At 40.0% G+C, this 19,415-nt stretch overlaps 1 protein-coding gene across 2 annotated transcripts in view; it reads right to left on the reverse strand.

Annotated features, from left to right (window-relative positions):
* CTNNBL1 (catenin beta like 1) overlaps positions 1–19,415 on the reverse strand; it is a 163,603-nt gene that overhangs the window by 124,594 nt on the left and 19,594 nt on the right. For both annotated transcript variants that reach the window (XM_059897033.1, XM_059897032.1), the window contains exons 2-3: positions 9,098–9,286; positions 4,906–5,012 (exon numbers count right to left, since the gene is read on the reverse strand). In XM_059897033.1, the coding sequence (XP_059753016.1) occupies positions 4,906–5,012; positions 9,098–9,286 (296 nt within the window). The remainder of the gene's footprint in view (positions 1–4,905; positions 5,013–9,097; positions 9,287–19,415) is intronic.

Here is a 19,415-nt window from a genome sequence, read left to right on the forward strand (position 1 = left end):
GATATAAAAAAATCAATGATGAGAAGGGAGAAACGGCCTGTACCTTTCAGTCCCTTCCAACTTTGAAATCCTTCTTCCAAATATGCAATCTTAACCAAATATCTTTAAGTTTAGAAAGTCAGAAAATTATCAAAACAAAATGAGCAGAAAGTCAACTGTGAGCAGGGAAACAGCATAAAAATACCACTGGGGTCCCATGTGACATGAGTAACAAGATATAGTGGGAAATGCCTGGAGGTAGGAATGATATTGACCTGGGTCACACCCCAGCAACATTATTTACTGGCTGTGTAAACATTAGCAGTGTGTCAGTATTTATGGGCACATACTAGGTGCCAGTCACTGTGCTAGGTACTGAGGATATAACAGATAGCAAAGTAACCCCAGTTGCTGTCCTCACCGAGCTCCTAGCCTAGCACAAATACAAATAATCTATTACATACAATTCATTGTAAGGATATCCAGCGTTGCCCAAGAAAATTGCCATTGGAACACAGAGCACTTGGCTCCAACCTTGTCAAGGGAGACAGAATATTAACTAACCTATCTCTAAAACTCAACTTCCTTAATCTTCCTATCTGAATTATAGTAAGGATTAAAAGAGATAATAAAATGCCTAACAAGTGTTGGCACGTAGTAGGTAGTCAATGAATCTAGATACCCTCAAGTTTGCTACACTATAACAAAGAAAATTCTCTTTTTGCTGACAAAAGTACAAGCCTACTCATTTAAAAGCACACACTACAGTATTTGCAGACGGCTGCCTAGGGATTAGGTATACCTTCAGCAACAGATGACTCACAGCTTGGGGGAGAGGATCAAGCTAGAGGTCAATGGGAAAGCAATAGAGCAACATATTAAAACAGTAACCCAGGCTGAGATGGGGTCACTGATTCCATCTGGTAGGACGGAGAATATTCTGCTAGCTTGCCCATGTACATTTCCTTCAGACCAGCAGGATGTTCTCCCTCAACCACAAAAGTGAATTTTAGCAAGTGATCAGCAATGTTCAAAAACACTATAAGAACAACAGAAACCAATGAGTCCTCCTGCAATCACAAAACCAGCTGTAAGTGCACAGAGAACACGATGCTTCCTTCACCTTGCTAAATCAGCAGTTCTCAAAGTGTGGTCCTGGGACTGCAGGTGGTGGCTGGAGATCCTTTCAGGGGTTTATAAGATCAAAACTATTTTTACAACAACTCCAAAACATTATTTGCCTTTTTCACTCTCATTCTCTCAGGAGTGTACGGTGGAGTTTCTCAGACAACTATACAATAATGTGATGATACCATTGCCCTAATGGCTAATAAAATGTGTACTTGAATATTCTAGAATTTTCTTAGATAAGTACTCTGGGGTACTCAATAATTTAAGGGCGCAAAGGGATCCCAAGACGAAAAAATTTGAGGACCACTAAACTAAATAATTCTGCCCCTGCAAAAATGAAGAGAAAAACTACTAAAGGACTTACTAGGGAAACAGCACACTCTACTAGATGTGATGTTTGGGAGAAAGATCACACCGTGCAAAGTAGAGGCTGCATAAGAGAATTGTCAATTGAATCTGAAATGCAACCAAATGAAGAGAGGCATTTTTTGGTATGCAATCAAAATGACAATTGCATATATGGGAAAATAAATTTGAATGTTTCTGATCTCAACCGGAAAGTTTCATTCAAATATGCTCTAGCAATTTTCATCTTAATTGCACCTTGCGGGTCTAGAGAATTATAAAAGACACTACACCAGTATGAATTCAAGAACTCAAGGTTAAAACACAATGTAGTTTCCTAATTGCTTTTGGACATTAAAAAAAAAAAAATGTTCTTTATGCATAATTTCAGTTTTCAAATGTTTAGATTTTAAAACTAAAATAGTATATAAATTTTGTGTGAATGGAAAACACTGTTGATCTTTTTAAATAAAATAACATTTTCTTAAAACCAGTTCATGAATTGTAACAATATAGCATCTGTGGTACCTAAGATGTAGATGGTGAACATAAGCTGCAGAAACTCGTTGCTCTAAAATGACAAGTACAGGGCTTCCCTGGTGGCGCAGTGGTTGAGAATCTGCCTGCCAATGCAGGGGACACGGGTTCGAGCCCTGGTCTGGGAAGATCCCACATGCCGCAGAGCAACCGGGCCTGTGAGCCACAATTACTGAGCCTGCACGTCTGGAGCCTGTGCTCCGCAACAAGAGAGGCCGTGATAGTGAGAGGCCCGCGCACCGCGATGAAGAGTGGCCCCCGCTTGCCACAACTAGAGAAAGCCCTCGCACAGAAACGAAGACCCAACACAGCCATAAATAAAAATAAATTAATTAATTTAAAAAAAAACAAACAAACAAATGACAAGTATACCTACCAAGTGGGCAAAGGTAATACTGCCATTCCAAGAAGTAAACTGGATTTCTTAAATTTCCAGTGTCATCAACCTATGGCATAGCTGCCTCATAATGTATCCTTGGGTTCCAAGCAATAGGGATGTAGTAAATATGACATCAACTATATAAGATCTCTCTTGTTTACTGAGTGCCTACAGTATGGCAGGTACCGTGCTAGGTACTACAGAGACAAACAATACACACCAACTAAAAGGAACACAGAGTTTAATGCAGGAAGACCGCTGAGTAAAGAAACAACAATAAAACAAATGGCAAAGATGTTAAGAGAGATCAAATTCATTGTGGGCAAGAACGTAGGGAAAGAGACCTGCTGGTGACAGAACTAAAGGATATGGTGGGGAATTTGGCAGTAGCTATCAAAGTTTAAAATGCACATGCCCTTCAATCTGGGAATTCAACATTTAGATGTGTATCCTATAGAAATACATGTACACTAAGACACATGTACCCAGAGGTTCACTACAGCATTGTTCATAAAAGCCAATATTTAAAATAACCAAATGTCCATCTATAGAAACATACTAAATAAATCATGGTAAATTAATAAATAAATCATGGTATCTCCAAACCATGAAATGCTATGCACCAGGCACAAAATATAAGGTAAATATGCATGCACCAACACTGAAAGATCTTCCGTTACGTGACCAAAAAAATCAAGGTGCAGAATATGTACAGTATGATTTAGGTAGGAGAAAAATATTTGCATATTTATATATATGTAAATAAGTGTACAGAAAACAATCAAAAAGGATACGCACAGAAGTGTTCACAGGTGCTATCTCTAAGTAGAGGAATGGAAAGGGGATCAGTGCAGTGAAGGACAGCTTTCATTTTTCATTCTACTATGCACTATTGGTATTTTTTACGATGACAATCTATTCGTGTATTACTTATATAATCAAACACACACACACACACACACACACACACACACACACACAGAGCAGTATGACAAGTGCAATTACTGTTGTACGGTAGAGGTCAGCACAAAAACTGATAGGGCTCTGGTGCGGGGAAAGCTGAGCTCTGATCTAGCTACTCCTACTGTCAAAGGGGGCTGTGGCCCTAGGTCCAGTAACCAGGTTCTCCCCTCTCCACCTCCTTATCCACAGTACAGAGAGAACGTAGTGGACCACATTAGCCTTACCAAGTTGCCATGAGAACAGGATGCCCTCTGATACCTCTGTGCCTTTGTTCCTGCTAGTCACGTTGCCTGGCATGCCTTTCCATGTTTTCTGCCTAACTAAAATCAAAATCATTCTTCAAGGCCCAGCTCAAATACCACCTCTTCTGTGAAGCCTTCACTAGCCCCCGACTTGGTATTCACTGCTTCTTCCTCTTTGCTCCCACAGTACTTTGCTTGTATTTCTTTTAAAGTATACTTCCTTCTACCATGCATTTATAGTCAGTCTCCCTAGTAACCTTTAAACTTGAGTGCAAAGACTATACTATTCAACTCCTAATTGTCTAGGGGCCTTAGGCATATGAAGATTCATTAAAAGTGTATGTCCTAGGAAGGAGGAAGGGAGGGAAAGAGAGATTTAGGACATTAAAATCTGTATAAATATGAAAATCCATTTACTTAGGATTCAAAACTGATGCAAAGTTATCAGATTCCTCATTATAGCACTTCACAGTGCACTGAGGAGCTGGTGTAGTAACAACCATATTAACTATCATTTCATGAGCACTTACTATGTGCCAGATACTGAGCTAAACACATGCCATTATTCTCATTTATTCTTCACAACCACCCTGTGAGGAAGGTACTATTTCTTTATACAGATGAGACACCTGAGGCTAAGAAAGGAGAAATGACTTACTCAAGGTCATTTGGGAGTCACACCCATATTTGTCTAACCCCAAAGCCTTAGACATTTCTCAATAGTAAAGCTATCACTAATGGCAGCCACGGTCAGTCTTCCTGGGGCCTTGAGAAGAGTAATGCAAAAAAGAGTTAACGTAACAGGCCTGATCCTTAGAAGGGCCTGGTCCTAGGCTGGAAGCTGGGAACCTGGCTTTTGAAACAGTTCCTAAGTGATAAGGTTGATTTGCCCATCTGGGGCACTGAACATCTGCTTTCCTTCTGTGAGTCTGGAATTTTGGTAGCTGTTGCTGGCAGAGAATGCTATGATCTGTCTTCAATAAATACCCTGGTCTCAGAGTCTCAAACGGGCTTTCCTAACAGAAACACTGCACATGTGATGATGTATTTCACTGCTGGAAAAAGGAGCATGTTGACCCCTCCCAGTGGAAGGGAGAAAACACAGGAAGCTGCACATGAATTTCTCCAAACTGCCTGATGTGTCTTTTCCCCTTGCTGATCCTATTGTGTATCCTTGAGTACCACTGACTCCGAGTCCTGTGAGTACTTCCAGTGATTTCCCAAACATGTGGGTCATCCTGGGAAGACAAAACACACAAAGAGCAAAACAAAATAGCAAACAAAACATCTCAGAGGAGAAAGGGCAAAAACAGCAAAACAGAGCCTTACTTCTCTGGATTGTCTGGAAACTTGATCCGCAACTCTTGGTTTTTGTATGATCTTTTTTCAAATGTAAGGATCATTTTCTTCACTGAGCTTTCATCCAATGGTTCTTCCTGGGGTAAAGAGACAAATGCAACAATTTCAGTCCAAAGGGATTTCTTATTCACTAATCACTACTTCTTTCCCGTGGCTCTTACATGCCATTCTGCCCCTCATCTTTCTGGATTAACTGTACAGTACATACTTTATCTCCCTCATTAGAATGAGAGTTAAGGGTGTACATCACATGCTACTTTGTATCATCACTCTGTGTGTCTCACATCCAGCACAGGAAGTTCAACTTAAGGCATTAAAGACTCACTCATTCAACAAATATTTCTTGAGCATACTGTATGGCATGGAGTAAGCAACGATATTAAATGAATATTGTTTAATATTTATTTCGTCCTTCTCTTCTGTTGTACAGGTAAGATAACATTTAGAGGTTTAAAGAACTTGCTCAAGGTCAAACCCTGAGTCAGTGACAGTGCCCTTCTATCTTTTCCCTACACCAGGGGTCAGCAAACTATGGTCCATATGTCAAATTCAACTTATAGCCTATTTTTGTACACCCATAAGAATGGTTGTTAATTAGCAATAGTCACTGCTTTGTGTTTCTTATATTATACATTACTGTATCTTGTCCTTACTAGCTACTGAGAAGGGTATCAGACAGGTACCTGGAATCCCGATACAGCAACAAGAATTTAGTAACCTCGCTCAGAGGAAGCATAAAAAAACTAGCAGACCATACAGAATATTCTTACTTCATACAGTGGAATAATACCTACAAAGGTAAATAAAGTGAATTTTTGAAAACAGAATCATTCGCCCCCCCCCCAAAAAAATCTACACTAAAGTTTCAGAAATGTTTTTTCCTCAGTTTATTTCCCAGTTTAAAGTAACGTGCTGCAGTACACTCTGCCTCTCTAACACTCTCCGAACTCCTAGCTTCGTAACTTTGTAGCCATTGACCAAAACTCACACCTAAAAGCAATAAAGAAACTGCTATTAAGAGAACCAGAAATAGATCCTTCTGGAAAGCACTGAATCATCTCATAATTTTTTAAGTACCCCAAAATGTTAGCTATTATGTTATTAAATTTAGATTTTGGCATATTGAGTTTTTTTTTTTAATTTACTTATTTTATTTTTGGCTGTGCTGGGTCTTCATTGCTGCGTGCGGGTTTTCTCTAGCTGCGGTGAGCGGGGGCCACTCTTTGTTGTGGAGCACAGGCTGTAGGTGCACAGGCCCCAGTAGTTGTGGCTCGTGGGCTCTAAAGCGCAGGCTCAGCAGTTGTGGAGCACAGGCCCAGTTGCTCCGCGGCATGTGGGACAGTCTCGGACCAGGGCTCGAACCCGTGTCCCCTGCATTGGCAGGTGGATTCTTAACCACTGCACCACCAGGGAAGCCCCAACATATTGAGTTTTAAGTGGGAGATACCTATACATTCATTTTGGGCATGACACCTTTCTTAGATTTTATCAATGACTCCTGGACCCTGAGGTACTCTGTTGGAACCCCACCCGCTCCCCAGTGTCTACAGCTTTAAGAAGAGGTACCCTGACTTGGTAAAAAAAAACTGAAGTCAGTGCCCTGGCTCAGTCAGGACTCAGAGCTTAGCTTCACTACTTACTACCCACGTGGCAACGTTACTTTGCTGAATATAATCTTCAAACCCTCACCAAGTCTAATTGATTCTACCTCATAAGTGAATTCATCCACTTGGCATTTAGAATAAAGTCCCAAATCCTTCACATGACCTATATAAGGAAGGCCTGGCAGGATTTGGCCCAGTAATCTCTCCAACCCCAAACCTCTATTAGTGGCCCATGTCTGCTTATTCACTGTTGACTCTCCAGTGCCCATGATAGGGCCTGGCACACAGGAGACATCCAATGAAGATCTGTTCAAGGAAGGAAGGCAGAAAGGGGAAAACTATTACCTGTACCTTCCAAGGTCATAGAGATGACCTAAAGACATGAGGTACATAAAACTGTTTTATAAACTATATGACACTCTATTAATATAAGCTGTTATTGTAACTATTAGCATGATTGTTAGTGTACCCAACTTATCACTGGGATTTAACTAAAATAATTTAAGTTGCTAGGAAAGGGTTAAATCACTTTCAAGCAATCTCAGTACCTACGGCTTTTCTTTCCCTTAGCTAACATCCTGCCAACCCTGTAGGAAAAAAACTTTATTAGTGTTAATAACACAGCTCTCATAGGATTCCCAAAGTCTTAGCCTCTCCAGGGTTTGGCCTTCCCTCCTTTAATTTCTCTCCAACACTGGGGGAAAACCGAATTATCAGTCTTAGTCATCGGCCACAGCAGTATCTCCAATAGCTCAACGTCAGAAACCAGAGGGAGATTTCAGGAAGATGAATGCTGGTGATGTAGCACAAAAAGGACAATAATATTTTACAAGTTCACGTGACTTTACAGGGGCAAACATCACTTGTTTTTCATCAAATGGGACTTTGGTGGCAGTGAGAAAATAACTCCTGGACTTGTAGCCTTCCATACGTCATTTTTACAAAGCGACCTCTTTTTCCCTGTCCCTTAACAGAAGGGCTGGTCCCACATCCCATTTCTGTCTCCCAGGCTAGAAACCATTTACCCATGACAGCTACTATCCTAATCCTCCAGTACCAGCCTTGCCCGACACGGGAATTATACCTGCCAATTAACTGCCGCTGCAGGGCTAACAGATTGATCAGAAGCTAGTAAGGAGGGAGGGAGAAAGGGAGGATGTGCTACACACACTATTTGTCTAAGGCTGACAGGGCTGCTGCCCTCAGAGAGGAAATCCGGGACTGTCTCCCACCACAGATTTCCAAAGTGTCACCATCTCTTAGGGGCAGACCCCCGAATTACCACTGGTAGAAATCCTAATAAGGAGAGAGTTACCGTCATAACACAATAAAGACCTTTTTGGAATATGAATCAATTTTTTTTCTTCTCAGATTCACACTCCAGCTTCATTTTTTAAATCCAAACTTAGCATCAAGTCTTTGAGGGAACCAAAAAACAGCTGGCTCTTAAGAATCTATTTCTATAATTCATACTGAACAAAATGCCAGAGTGAAATAACATACAAGTTAACACTTAAGGATTTAAAGAGACACAAAAGGTAAGGTCACATTATTTTTAATCACTGATATTTTACCTCTATTCTTTTCAGCTTCATTCATTTATTCATTCAATAAATATTTGTTAAGGGCCTACACCAAGTTCTAGGCATTGCTCTGAATGCTAGAGATACAGCTGTGAACAAAACAGAGCCAGTCCCTGTTTTCAACAGAGGTTGGGGAGAGGATAACAAATGAGTAAAATAACAAACAGGAATTTCAGATCATGATAAGCGCTGTGAAGACAGTATACAGAATAAAGTGATAAGAGAATAAGAGAACGACTTGCAGGGCTACCTCAGAGACAGGAACGACTTCCCTGAGGAGGAAACATCTGAACTGAGACCTGAATGAGAAGAAACCAGTCATGAGAAAGCATCAGGGGAAGAAGAGCATGCCAGCAGAGGACACAGAAGGAAAAAGGTTCAGAGGCAGGAGTCAGTGCAAAGGCCCTAAGGCACCTTGAGGAACAGCAAATAGAAAGGGCCTTGGGTATCTCTTTCCCTAAACCATATTTTTTCAATCACATCTAAATACCTAATCCCCTGGCTGCGCCTTTAATTTCTTCAACTTTGTTGCTTTGCGAAGGCCATTTCAACTGCCTGAAAAGCCCTTCTTCCACTTATTTGACAGAATTCTACTCCTCTTTCAAAGACTATTGACTGTACTTAAAAATGAGTGCCCTCTATGTGTCCTCAGTACTGGCTAGGAAGCCTCTCTGACCCTCCTCAGTCCATACTAATTGCCCCACAGTTCAGTGCTTGGGCCTCGATTATAATATATAATCCAGAATAATTTAAAAACTCTATCTGTAATGTTCTTTACAGCTTGTAAAATGCTTTCCCAACTCCATTATTCCACTTAACCTTCATGTCAACACTGTGAAATAAGTATTCTTAACCCCATTTTACAGATTAAGCTGGGAAGTTCAGGGAAATTAAGCATTTAGCACTGAATTACACTCTACAGATGCTGTGTCAGGGCCGAGCATCTGAGCTCCAAGCCCAACTCTGCCACCTTACCTCTTCCTCTTCCTCCTCACCCTCTCTGTCAATAATTTGAAGCAGCCGTTTTTTGTCATCATCTGCTTCTTCGACCACAGTCATTTCCTCCTCCCGAAAGCGGCCACGCTCTCGAGTACCAGCTTGTCTCCGACGCATCTTCAGCTCTTCCTCTTCATCATCCCGGGGACGTTTTGTGCCCCTGTTGGGCTAAGAAAGAGAAAAAAGAAACACAGGATTTTAGAGCTGGAAAATATGTAGAAGGGCATACATACCAAGCATTCTAAAAGTTTTCGAGAATTCCCTGACTGAAAAACACCACAGCATACAATTTCTCCCACAGAATGAAGTAAAGCTCTAAGTGGTTATTTTTCAGACCCGCAACGATTCTATAAATACATGATTACAGTCACCTACAAGGTAGCTGGCTTTTGTTACAGGTATTTTTCAATATGCAAAGTTTAGCACTTCACAAAAGTTCCTGTATATACAGAAATCACGGGGAACAAGGCTACTTTGAGAAGGGAACGCTGGGTTAAGCTCAATTTACTAGTTAGGATTCAGTCCCCAACACCAATCCCTTAGTACCTGGTTTTAATTCAGATTTTAAAAAGATTATAGTCACTCACAAGTAATTCAAGCAGAGACTATTACATACTTAACTTCCAAGGGTCTACAACGTTCTAAATTCCTACTTTACAGCAGAGTGGAGTAAGGCCCAGAGGTCAAGTATTACCCAAGGTCACAAAACCAGGAGCAGTGCTGAAAATAGAATGGTACTTCCTGACTCCTAGTCCAGGGCTTTTCCCACCACACTGTTAGGGTCTCATTCTGCCTCTGACAGTGCAGTCCATGGAGGAGTTTTTACAATTGCTTGCCATTCAGCTGGAATAAAACAGGGCACTACTGAAATGGGCCTCAGAGCTGAGGAAAAAGAGCACCGCACTAGATATCAAACAGCCCAATATCTCCATTCAGCTCTAGTTACTACTGTGCAACTCTGGGCACATCATTTAACCTCTCTAAGCCTTACTTCCCTCATCTGCAAGTGGAGATTATCACCCTTTTCTCCCTGTGAACTTCAGAAAAGATGTTTTTGTGTGTATTTTTAAAATTTTTTTCAGCTTTATTGAGATATAACTGACATATAACATTGTGCAAGTTTAAGGTGTACAACATGATGATCTGATTCACATATATATTGTGAAATGATACCACAATAAGGTTAGTTAATACCTCTATCACCTCACATAATTACCTTTCCCCACCACCACCGATGGTGAGAACATTTAAGATCTCAGCAACTTTCAAGTATACGATACAGTATTATTAACTACAGTCACTCTGCTATACATTAGATCCCCAGAACTTATTTACCTTATAACTGGAAGTTTGAACCAAACGGTGGCAAACTGTAGTGAAAGAACACTAAACAAATACATAAAATTATTACTATGAGTTACTTAATCCAAATGATTCTGTCTTCCCCAACACAAAACATTTGTGTTAGGCGGCTCTTCAACGAGCTTTTCTTTATCGGTTACAATAACTGCACACACCAACAGTGTGCTAGGTGCAATGTGGTATGTTACTACCAAAGTGAAGAAAATGCTACATTCACTGCCAGCCTGCTAAGTTGCTTTTGGTGATAACAGACAAATTTCTATTATACATGATACACATCTCACCCTGTGACTTATAACCCACACTGTTACTGAACTCTGCTACCCCAGTGGTACAAAGGCATTCCCCTCTATATTCATGTACCCTGCTGGTTCCACATACCAGGTACTTCAGTAAGTCTAAGCATATGACATTGCTTAGAAAACTCACATTAGACAATTTGGTTTGTGGGGTACCACCTGCTATTTTTCACTCTGTTCCTGAGTCTCCCTGGGATGGATTATAATTTCATATGATCACACTCTATTTCCATAAATATAAAAATTACAAAAATCTGTTGTCATCGTTACTAGTCTACATGTTAAAAAAAGAAGAAGAAAAAGAAAAAGAAAAAGAAAAAGGAAATCAACATGCCAGTAACCAAAGAGTACAAAAAAAGGAGGTGGTGGTTTTCATGTGAGAAGGAGAAGGAGGTAGCTTGCTCCTAAAGGAGGGCAGGCTTCAAACTAGGTAGCTCCACAGCAGGTAAGGAACTTCAGCCCCCTGGGAGCACTAATTCTTTCAGGCTCGTAAAACAAGCCCTGCTGCGGTTCTGATTAGCGTGAGCCTATTGCAGCAGCCAAATCAAAGCATGAGCTCCATAGTCCTCCACGGAGAGGAGATTTCTGGATTGTTTATCTCAGCGCAGAGAGAAAAGGCAGTGGACCACAATTAAAAGGAGAAAGCTAAATACTGCCACAGTTAAGAAATGCAAAAAAAAAAAAAAAGAACACTGGCAATGTCTCTTTTGAACACATCTTCCAATCCACTTCTGTAAAACAAACATTTCAGAGGTCAGGGAGGAGTTTCATTTTTACCACTAATAATTTCCACTGAAATAGCACTTTCCTTCTGCAGAACTTAAAACACTCCTTTTAATCTTTATCCCATCTCTGGGGATGAGAAGTAGTTAACAGTTCTATCTTATAAGCAGGGAGACAGGATGCCTGAGATCCTTTAATAAACTCTTGCAAAGACAACCTGGTGCCTTCTAAAAGTTGAAACTGATCTCTGGGAAGTTTGCCAATTTCCATGATTCCAGGACCCTAGCTGAGACAGGTCTGAGGGACTTTCAGGCAAGAACATATACCTATAAACATAAGTCATACAAGACGTTAGCCAAGTTAAAATAATATTTGTTAAACCATTCATTCAACAAATAATTTATTAAAGAATTCCAAGGCTTGAAGGATCCTCAAGTAATCAGCCTGGCCTAGTACCAGTCCCAGGCTTCCATTAGGGTGATGTCTAAATGGGGACACAGGGATAGACAGGGCTAGAACGGATTCTTGAGACAAGAATAGCTTTGCTAATCTTTATGAATAGTCTAAGCACATTCCTAAGAGGGCAACCTTTAGGTTTACCCACTGTATCTCCAATTTCCTTCCCCCTCATACAGGGTATTCGGCTTTAGCTCCCCTCATGGAGGACAACTCTGCAGCAGAGCACAGCAGAACCCATCCCACTGGGAGGCTTTGACATGGTTCCTTGACAAACATAACAGTTCCCACCTCCCTCTCCAACAGATGGATAAGCCTCCCAAAGGCCCTGATATATTTTATTTCAGCATTTTTCTCTCCCAAGGCAAAATTTTAAAAACTTCTGTTCTTTACTTCTCTTCTCAACTCTCAATTCTTTTTCAGATACTAACCCTCCAAACAGAGAAGTTCCTACTCATTTCTGAAATTTGACCATTCTGGGTAATAAAGGTTAAAATTCATTTCTTTAACAAATATATAATAAGTGCCAACTATATATAAGGCACTGTGCTGGGGACTGGAGACACATGGCATAAAGACAAACATTGCTTTGTTATCAAGGGGCTTAACAATCTAGGACACAGCAGTCCAATCAAAATATAATGCAGGGCTCCCCTGGTGGCGCAGTGGTTGGGAGTCTGCCTGCCAATGCAGGGGACACAGGTTCGAGCCCTGGTCTGGGAAGATCCCGCATGCCGCAGAGCAACTGGGCCCGTGAGCCACAGTTACTGAGCCTGCGCGTCTGGAGCCTGTGCTCCGCAACAGGAGAGGCCGCGGCAGTGAGAGGCCAGCGCACCGCGATGAGGAGTGGCCCCCGCTTGCCACAACTGGAGAGAGCCCTCGCACAGAAACGAAGACCCAACACAGCCATAAATAAATAAACTAAAAAAAAAAAAAAAAAAATATATATATATATATATATATAATGCAAGCCATAGATATAATTTAAAATTGTTTTAGCAGCCAAATAAAAAAAGAAACAGATGAAATTAATTTCAATAATATATTTTATTTAATCCAATATATCTAAAATATTACCATTTCAACATGTAATCAGTATAAAAAATTACTAATGAGGTATTTTACTTTTTTGTTTTAAATACTAAGTCTTCGGAATTCGGTAGATGTATTTTACACTCGTGGTGTATCTCAACACAGAACCAGCCATATTTCATGTGCCCAACAGCCATGTGCAGTTAGTGGCTACCATACTAGACATCCCAGGTTTAGGGAATTTTCATCTGAGGGGTTCCTGTTCCCTGATAATGTCAAAATGAAATTGGATTTCTGGCAACACTGAATGAAATAGGGACTCATATAAAGCTGAAGTCCTATTTGTAAAAGATCCCCATTAAAATCTGTGAAGCTAACAACACCCTGCCCCAGAAATAAACTTCTAGATTATATTTACCAGTATTCACCACTGAGAGAGTGATCAGTTATACAAAACAAAGCAAGAACATGTAAGTGGGGAAGAACCTAGGAACTGCCAAACTGCTTTCACTACAGAAGAGACAAAGGACTCTGGATCCAGAAAGGGAGCACTCACAGCCTGTCAGAGAGGTCATCAGCTCAGGCCTGAGCTCTCCTTGTGTTTTACACAAAAAATCCCAAGAGGATTAAGCCAGTCTTACCAGTCACCTTTGGAGATTAATTTGTTTTGGTATCTGAAAGGTGTTCGGAATCCCTCAAGATGAAGGAATGACAAAAGAAATTGTTCTTAATAAAGTCATTTCTCTGCTTCTGCTGCCCACAGCAGAAAAATGATTAACTCTTAACTTCTGATGTACTAGAACATCAGCCTTTAAGGATTTTTACAATCTTCTACATTCCCTGCCTTATTCCCAATAGGTGGTGAGCGGAATAAATGCTCACTAAGCATTTGCCACCATCCAACCACACAGCTGGTACCCTTTCTAGGATACACAAAGGATTCCCACTTGCTCAAAGCTTATAGAAAGCTCCAAGAATATATATACAATATGTCTTTACTTTCCAAAACTCTTGATGCCTTGTGTGTGTTTGTGTGTGTATGATGAATGATATATATACCCATCCCCCTAGAAATAGAAATCAAGACATCTCCATGAAAGCTTTGAAAGAATTAAAAAATTAAATAAGCAATCTGCCTAGACTAGTCCCTGCATACCCAGACAATATCCAACCTAAGCTTTAGGTTTCATTTCTCTCCCCCTCTCTCTCTCTTTTTAATTAAAAAGCAGTGAGAAGCTGTAGCTATAATGAGGGGCTGTGGGAAAATGCAGTTATATTGGGCTCAAAGTAATGTACCATAGGAAGAGGCTACATCACCAGAACGAATCCTAAATTAAAACTCCACTATGAAACCAACCCCATTTCCTCTGAGCATGCAATCTATATTATCGCATTTATGGTCTGTCTCGACCTCAATTAGACTTGGGGGTGGGGGAGAAGAAAGGGGACTTCTATAATAAGCAATAATGGTATCATTATGATAAATTATGAAAACACACAGTGCAATTATTAATGTGAAGAGCACATTTGTACCAGGCTATAACAATGTAGATGTATACTGCGGGGGAACATCTAAATATAGCTCAATATTCCAAGTTACCTGGCTAAGAAATGGAGTAATTTTCATAAAATGTACTTTCATGTTAATGGAAGAAAAATTTGTTCACTTTTATTAAGGAAATGGAAAAAATTCAAAGGAAATCTTCTATTAACTTTATAATAAACCAGGAATTCTTCACCTAGCATCAAGAAGGTCACATATCTTCAGAAAAGGGCCTTCCAAGTGGGGGCATAAAGTGCTGTTTCCTAAATATCAAACAATGGGAAAGACTCAAATGTGAACTGAAAGAGATAATCTAGTTTATCCCTCTTTTTACAGAAATAGGGAAACCTGAGCTCAGTGGGTTTAAGCACCTTGTCTGTGGTAGGCAGTAATATAAGGCTTCTAATTCCCAATATAGTTCGTCTCCTCCTTCGCTATACTAACTAGTCATTCCTAACCCGTGTGCAACGGTGATATCCTGTCTGGAGAATGAATTTTGGAGTCAGATTTTCCTAAATTCAAATCCTGGTCCCTCTACTTAGCAGCCCTGGAAAGTAACTTACCCATTCCAGGCTTGAGTTTTCTCAATCTATAAACTAGGAACAACCCGCACTTTCACACAGACTTATATAAATATATATATATATATATACACACACACACACACACACACATAGACACATATACATACATAAAGGCCAATGTTTCTAAAGTGCTAATCACAGTTTAGCCCACAGAAGACAATACATGTATCTCTCCTGGACACACCTGACTCAGAATCAAAGAACCTCAAGGTTGGAGAGGGTGTTGACCATTAATAGGTGTTAAAACAAGGATCCCATTTTTAACATCAAAATATTTGACAGACCCCACCCCAGCTGCACTTTTTTAGTATCCAATGATTGACAAAATACACAATGACAACAAACAAATACATTGCTATGTATTTGGTAATACTTTTCATTGAATTTGTGTTTTTAACTCCCACATTTAAGAGAGAGAGAAGAGAAGAGCAGACAAAGAGAAACAGAAAAAGAGAGACTGATTAATTTTGAGAGAGATTTTGAGAGATTGAGATTCATTCTACAGAAAATGCTTGTGTATATCTGGATTCAAAACCTCTTGCAATAATTCTGAGTCACTAGAGACAATCCAGACTTTAGGAATCCTTGCTCTAACTCAATTATCTTTCTGAGGTTTGAAAACCCTTTAAAACATTTCTGCTAGGCATAGGCTGGGGTTTCCTAATACTTCCGGTGACCAGAAACTTAACCTCCTCCTCAACTGCACCCCCTCCATCTCTGGATCACTCAAGAGAGTTCATTCAATTAAGGGGCAACCTTTCAACTTAATAATTTTCTTCCCTAGTCCATAATCTTTCTCCTTAAAGCAATATAAAATAGGTTTAGTCTCACTCTCACATTAAAAAAAAAAACCACTTTATATTATTTTAAGAGAGTAATCCTATTTCATTCTTCCTCTCTCATTGCTTTTTCTTTTTCAGAATAAACACTTTCAATATGAGATGGGAAGAATGTATGCAACACAGTTAAGGGAGGTGTACACATAATTAAATTCTTTCCTACCTTTATTTGGGGATTTCATAATTTCAAAGCTTTCTGATACCTCTTCAGGTGATTAGACATATGGAATGTCACAAACCCAAGCTTGTGGACGGATTGCTCTAACCAATTCGAAGTGCTCAGAAATCATCTGCTGTTAACCTCACCTGATTACATTTTGTCAGAATAAAAAGGAGTTTTCAAACATTCATTTTTACCAGATGGTAGTGAGTGGCCTGACCCAGAAGTTACAGATGAGCTGCAGTAATGAGTTTTCCCTTGCCTTTGCTGGCTGCACATTCACTGGTGACATTTTACAACTAGGGCTTCTGGCTCAATCAATATTTGCAGGCATGAAACCTGCCAAAGTTAACATCAGGGCTCCCTTGCAAATTTGCTTAAGGCATCAGAACTGAAAAAGCTCACAATCTCTAATGCTGCGACTATCATCAGCCAAAGTTCATAATTAGGGATCAAAGTCATCAGAGACAGAAAATTCTACCCACTCAAAGGGTTGTTGTGATGGTTAAAACATCTTACAAAGGGGCTTTGTGTAAGCTATAAACTGCTATGTCAATGTAAGGGAATATCATTATCATGTTTTTAAGAAATATCTGAGTGACTAGAACAAAAAATCTCACAATTTTTATGGAAACACAAAAGACCCCGAATAGCCAAAGCAATCTTGAGAAAGAAAAATGGAGCTGGAGGAATCAGGCTCCCTGACTTCAGACCATACTACAAAGCTACAGTAATCAGGACAGTATGGTACTGGCACAAAAACAGAAATATAGATCAATGGAACAGGACAGTAAGCCCAGAGATAAACCCACGCACATATGGTCACCTTACCTTTGATAAAGGAGGCAAGAATATACAGTGGAGAAAAGACAGCCTCTTCAATAAGTGGTGCTGGGAAAACTGGACAGCTACATGTAAAAGAATGAAATTAGAACACTCCCTAACACCATACACAAAAATAAACTCAAAATGGATTAAAGACCTAAATGTAAGGCCAGACACTATTAAACTCTTAGAGGAAAACATAGGCAGAACACTCCATGACATAAATCACAGCAAGATCCTTTTTGACCCACCTCCTAGAGGAATGGAAATAAAAACAAAAATAAACAAATGGGACCTAATGAAACTTAAAAGCTTTTGCACAGCAAAGGAAACCATAAACAAGACAAAAAGACAACCCTCAGAATGGGAGAAAATATTTGCAAATGAAGCAACTGACAAAGGATTAATCTCCAAAATTTACAAGCAGCTCATGCAGCTCACTATCAAAAAAGCAAACAACCCAATCCAAAACTGGGCAGAAGACCTAAATAGACATTTCTCCAAAGAAGATATACAGATTGCCAACACACACATGAAAGAATGCACAACATCATTAATCATTAGAGGAATGCAAATCAAAACTACAATGAGATATCATCTCACACCGGTCAGAATGGCCATCATCAAAAAATCTACAAACAATAAATGCTGCAGAGGGTGTGGAGAAAAGGGAACCCTCTTGCACTGTTGGTGGGAATGTAAATTGATACAGCCACTATGGATAACAGTATGGAGGTTCCTTAAAAAACTAAAAATAGAACTACCATACGACCCAGCAATCCCACTACTGGGCATATACCCTGAGAAAACCATAATTCAAAAAGAGTCATGGGCTTCCCTGGTGGCGCAGTGGTTGAGAATCTGCCTGCCAATGCAGGGGACACGGGTTCGAGCCCTGGTCTGGGAGGATCCCACATGCCGCGGAGCAACTAGGCCCGTGAGGCACAACTACTGAGCCTGCACGTCTGGAGCCTGTGCTCTGCAACAAGAGGCCGCGACAGTGAGAGGCGCGTGCACCGCGATGAGGAGTGGCCCCCGCTCGCCGCAAGTAGGGAAAGCCCTCGCACAGAAACAAAGACCCAACACAGCCATAAATAAATAAATAGATAGATAGATAGATAGATAGTCATGTACCACAGTGTTCATTGCAGTTCTATTGACAATAGCCAGGACATGGAAGCAACCTAAGTGTCCATCGACAGATGAATGGATAAAGATATGGCACATATATACAATGGAATATTACTCAGCCATAAAAAAACCGAAATTGAGTTATTTGTAGTGAGGTGGATGGACCCAGAGTCTGTCATACAGAGTGAAGTAAGTCAGAAAGAGAAAAACAAATACCATATGCTAACACATATATATGGAATCTAAAAAAAAAAAAAAGAAAAAAATGGTCATGAAGAACCTAGGGGCAAGACGGGAATAAAGACGCAGACCTACTAGAGAATGGACTTGAGGATATGGGGAGGGGGAAGGGTAAGCTGGGACAAAGTGAGAGAGTGGCATGGACATATATACACTACCAAGTGTAAAATAGATAGCTAGTGGGAAGCAGCCGCATAGCACAGGGAGATCAGCTTGGTGCTTTGTGACCACCTAGAGGGGTGGGATAGGGAGGGAGGGAGGGAGACGCAAGAGGGAAGAGATATGGGGATATATGTATATGTATAACTGATTCACTTTGTTATAAAGCAGAAACTAACACACCATTGTAAAACAATTATACTCCAATAAAGATGTTTAAAAAAATAGATGCTCAATAAATATGTATAAAAAAAAAGAAATATCTGAGTGGCAATTCCAGATATTCATATATAATTATATATTATGCCTTTGCAAGAATCATGGCAATATGCCACCTTTTTTTTCTGGAAGAAAAACCAGGTACCAAAAACTCCTCAAAATCTCCAAGTAAAGTCATTGCAAATATTAAACAGAACCCTCATGTACTTATTAATTCCCAATTTAAAAAATTACAGGGACTAAGAGTACAGTAATTACTGGAGAATGTGGGTTTTACCAATGTCCACGGTGGCGGGGGGGGGCGGGGGGAGGGGGGGTGGGTGAGGGGGAATCAATGTATCAAAAATTAACATTACCAAAGGTCTCACTTATGATCTGTAATCTGATTGGCTGGCAAGTAACATGAATATGATTTATAATTTAAATCACTAGTCATGAAGACTCTACTTAATCAATTTTTCCTACCAAAAAAATTCTTACTCCTTGTTAAAGCCTGAATATATATCCATCTCGTTTCCAAAGGGTGTGTAGATTTCTTTTTTGGAAGTACAAACTATTCTTTAGCATTCATGATTTACTTTGACATTTTCTCTGATTAATTCTACAGCTGCATCAGTAAGCTGAATGTTGATTCTGTTTCTTTATCAAGCCTAACAAAGGCAGATACTTGTAAAATCATTGTAAGGTAAACTACCTCCATTTTAACAGACATTATGAATGTTTTG

The sequence above is a fragment of the Balaenoptera ricei genome, chromosome 15 (genome assembly GCF_028023285.1).
Source record: "Balaenoptera ricei isolate mBalRic1 chromosome 15, mBalRic1.hap2, whole genome shotgun sequence".
Classification (NCBI taxonomy): domain Eukaryota; kingdom Metazoa; phylum Chordata; class Mammalia; order Artiodactyla; family Balaenopteridae; genus Balaenoptera; species Balaenoptera ricei.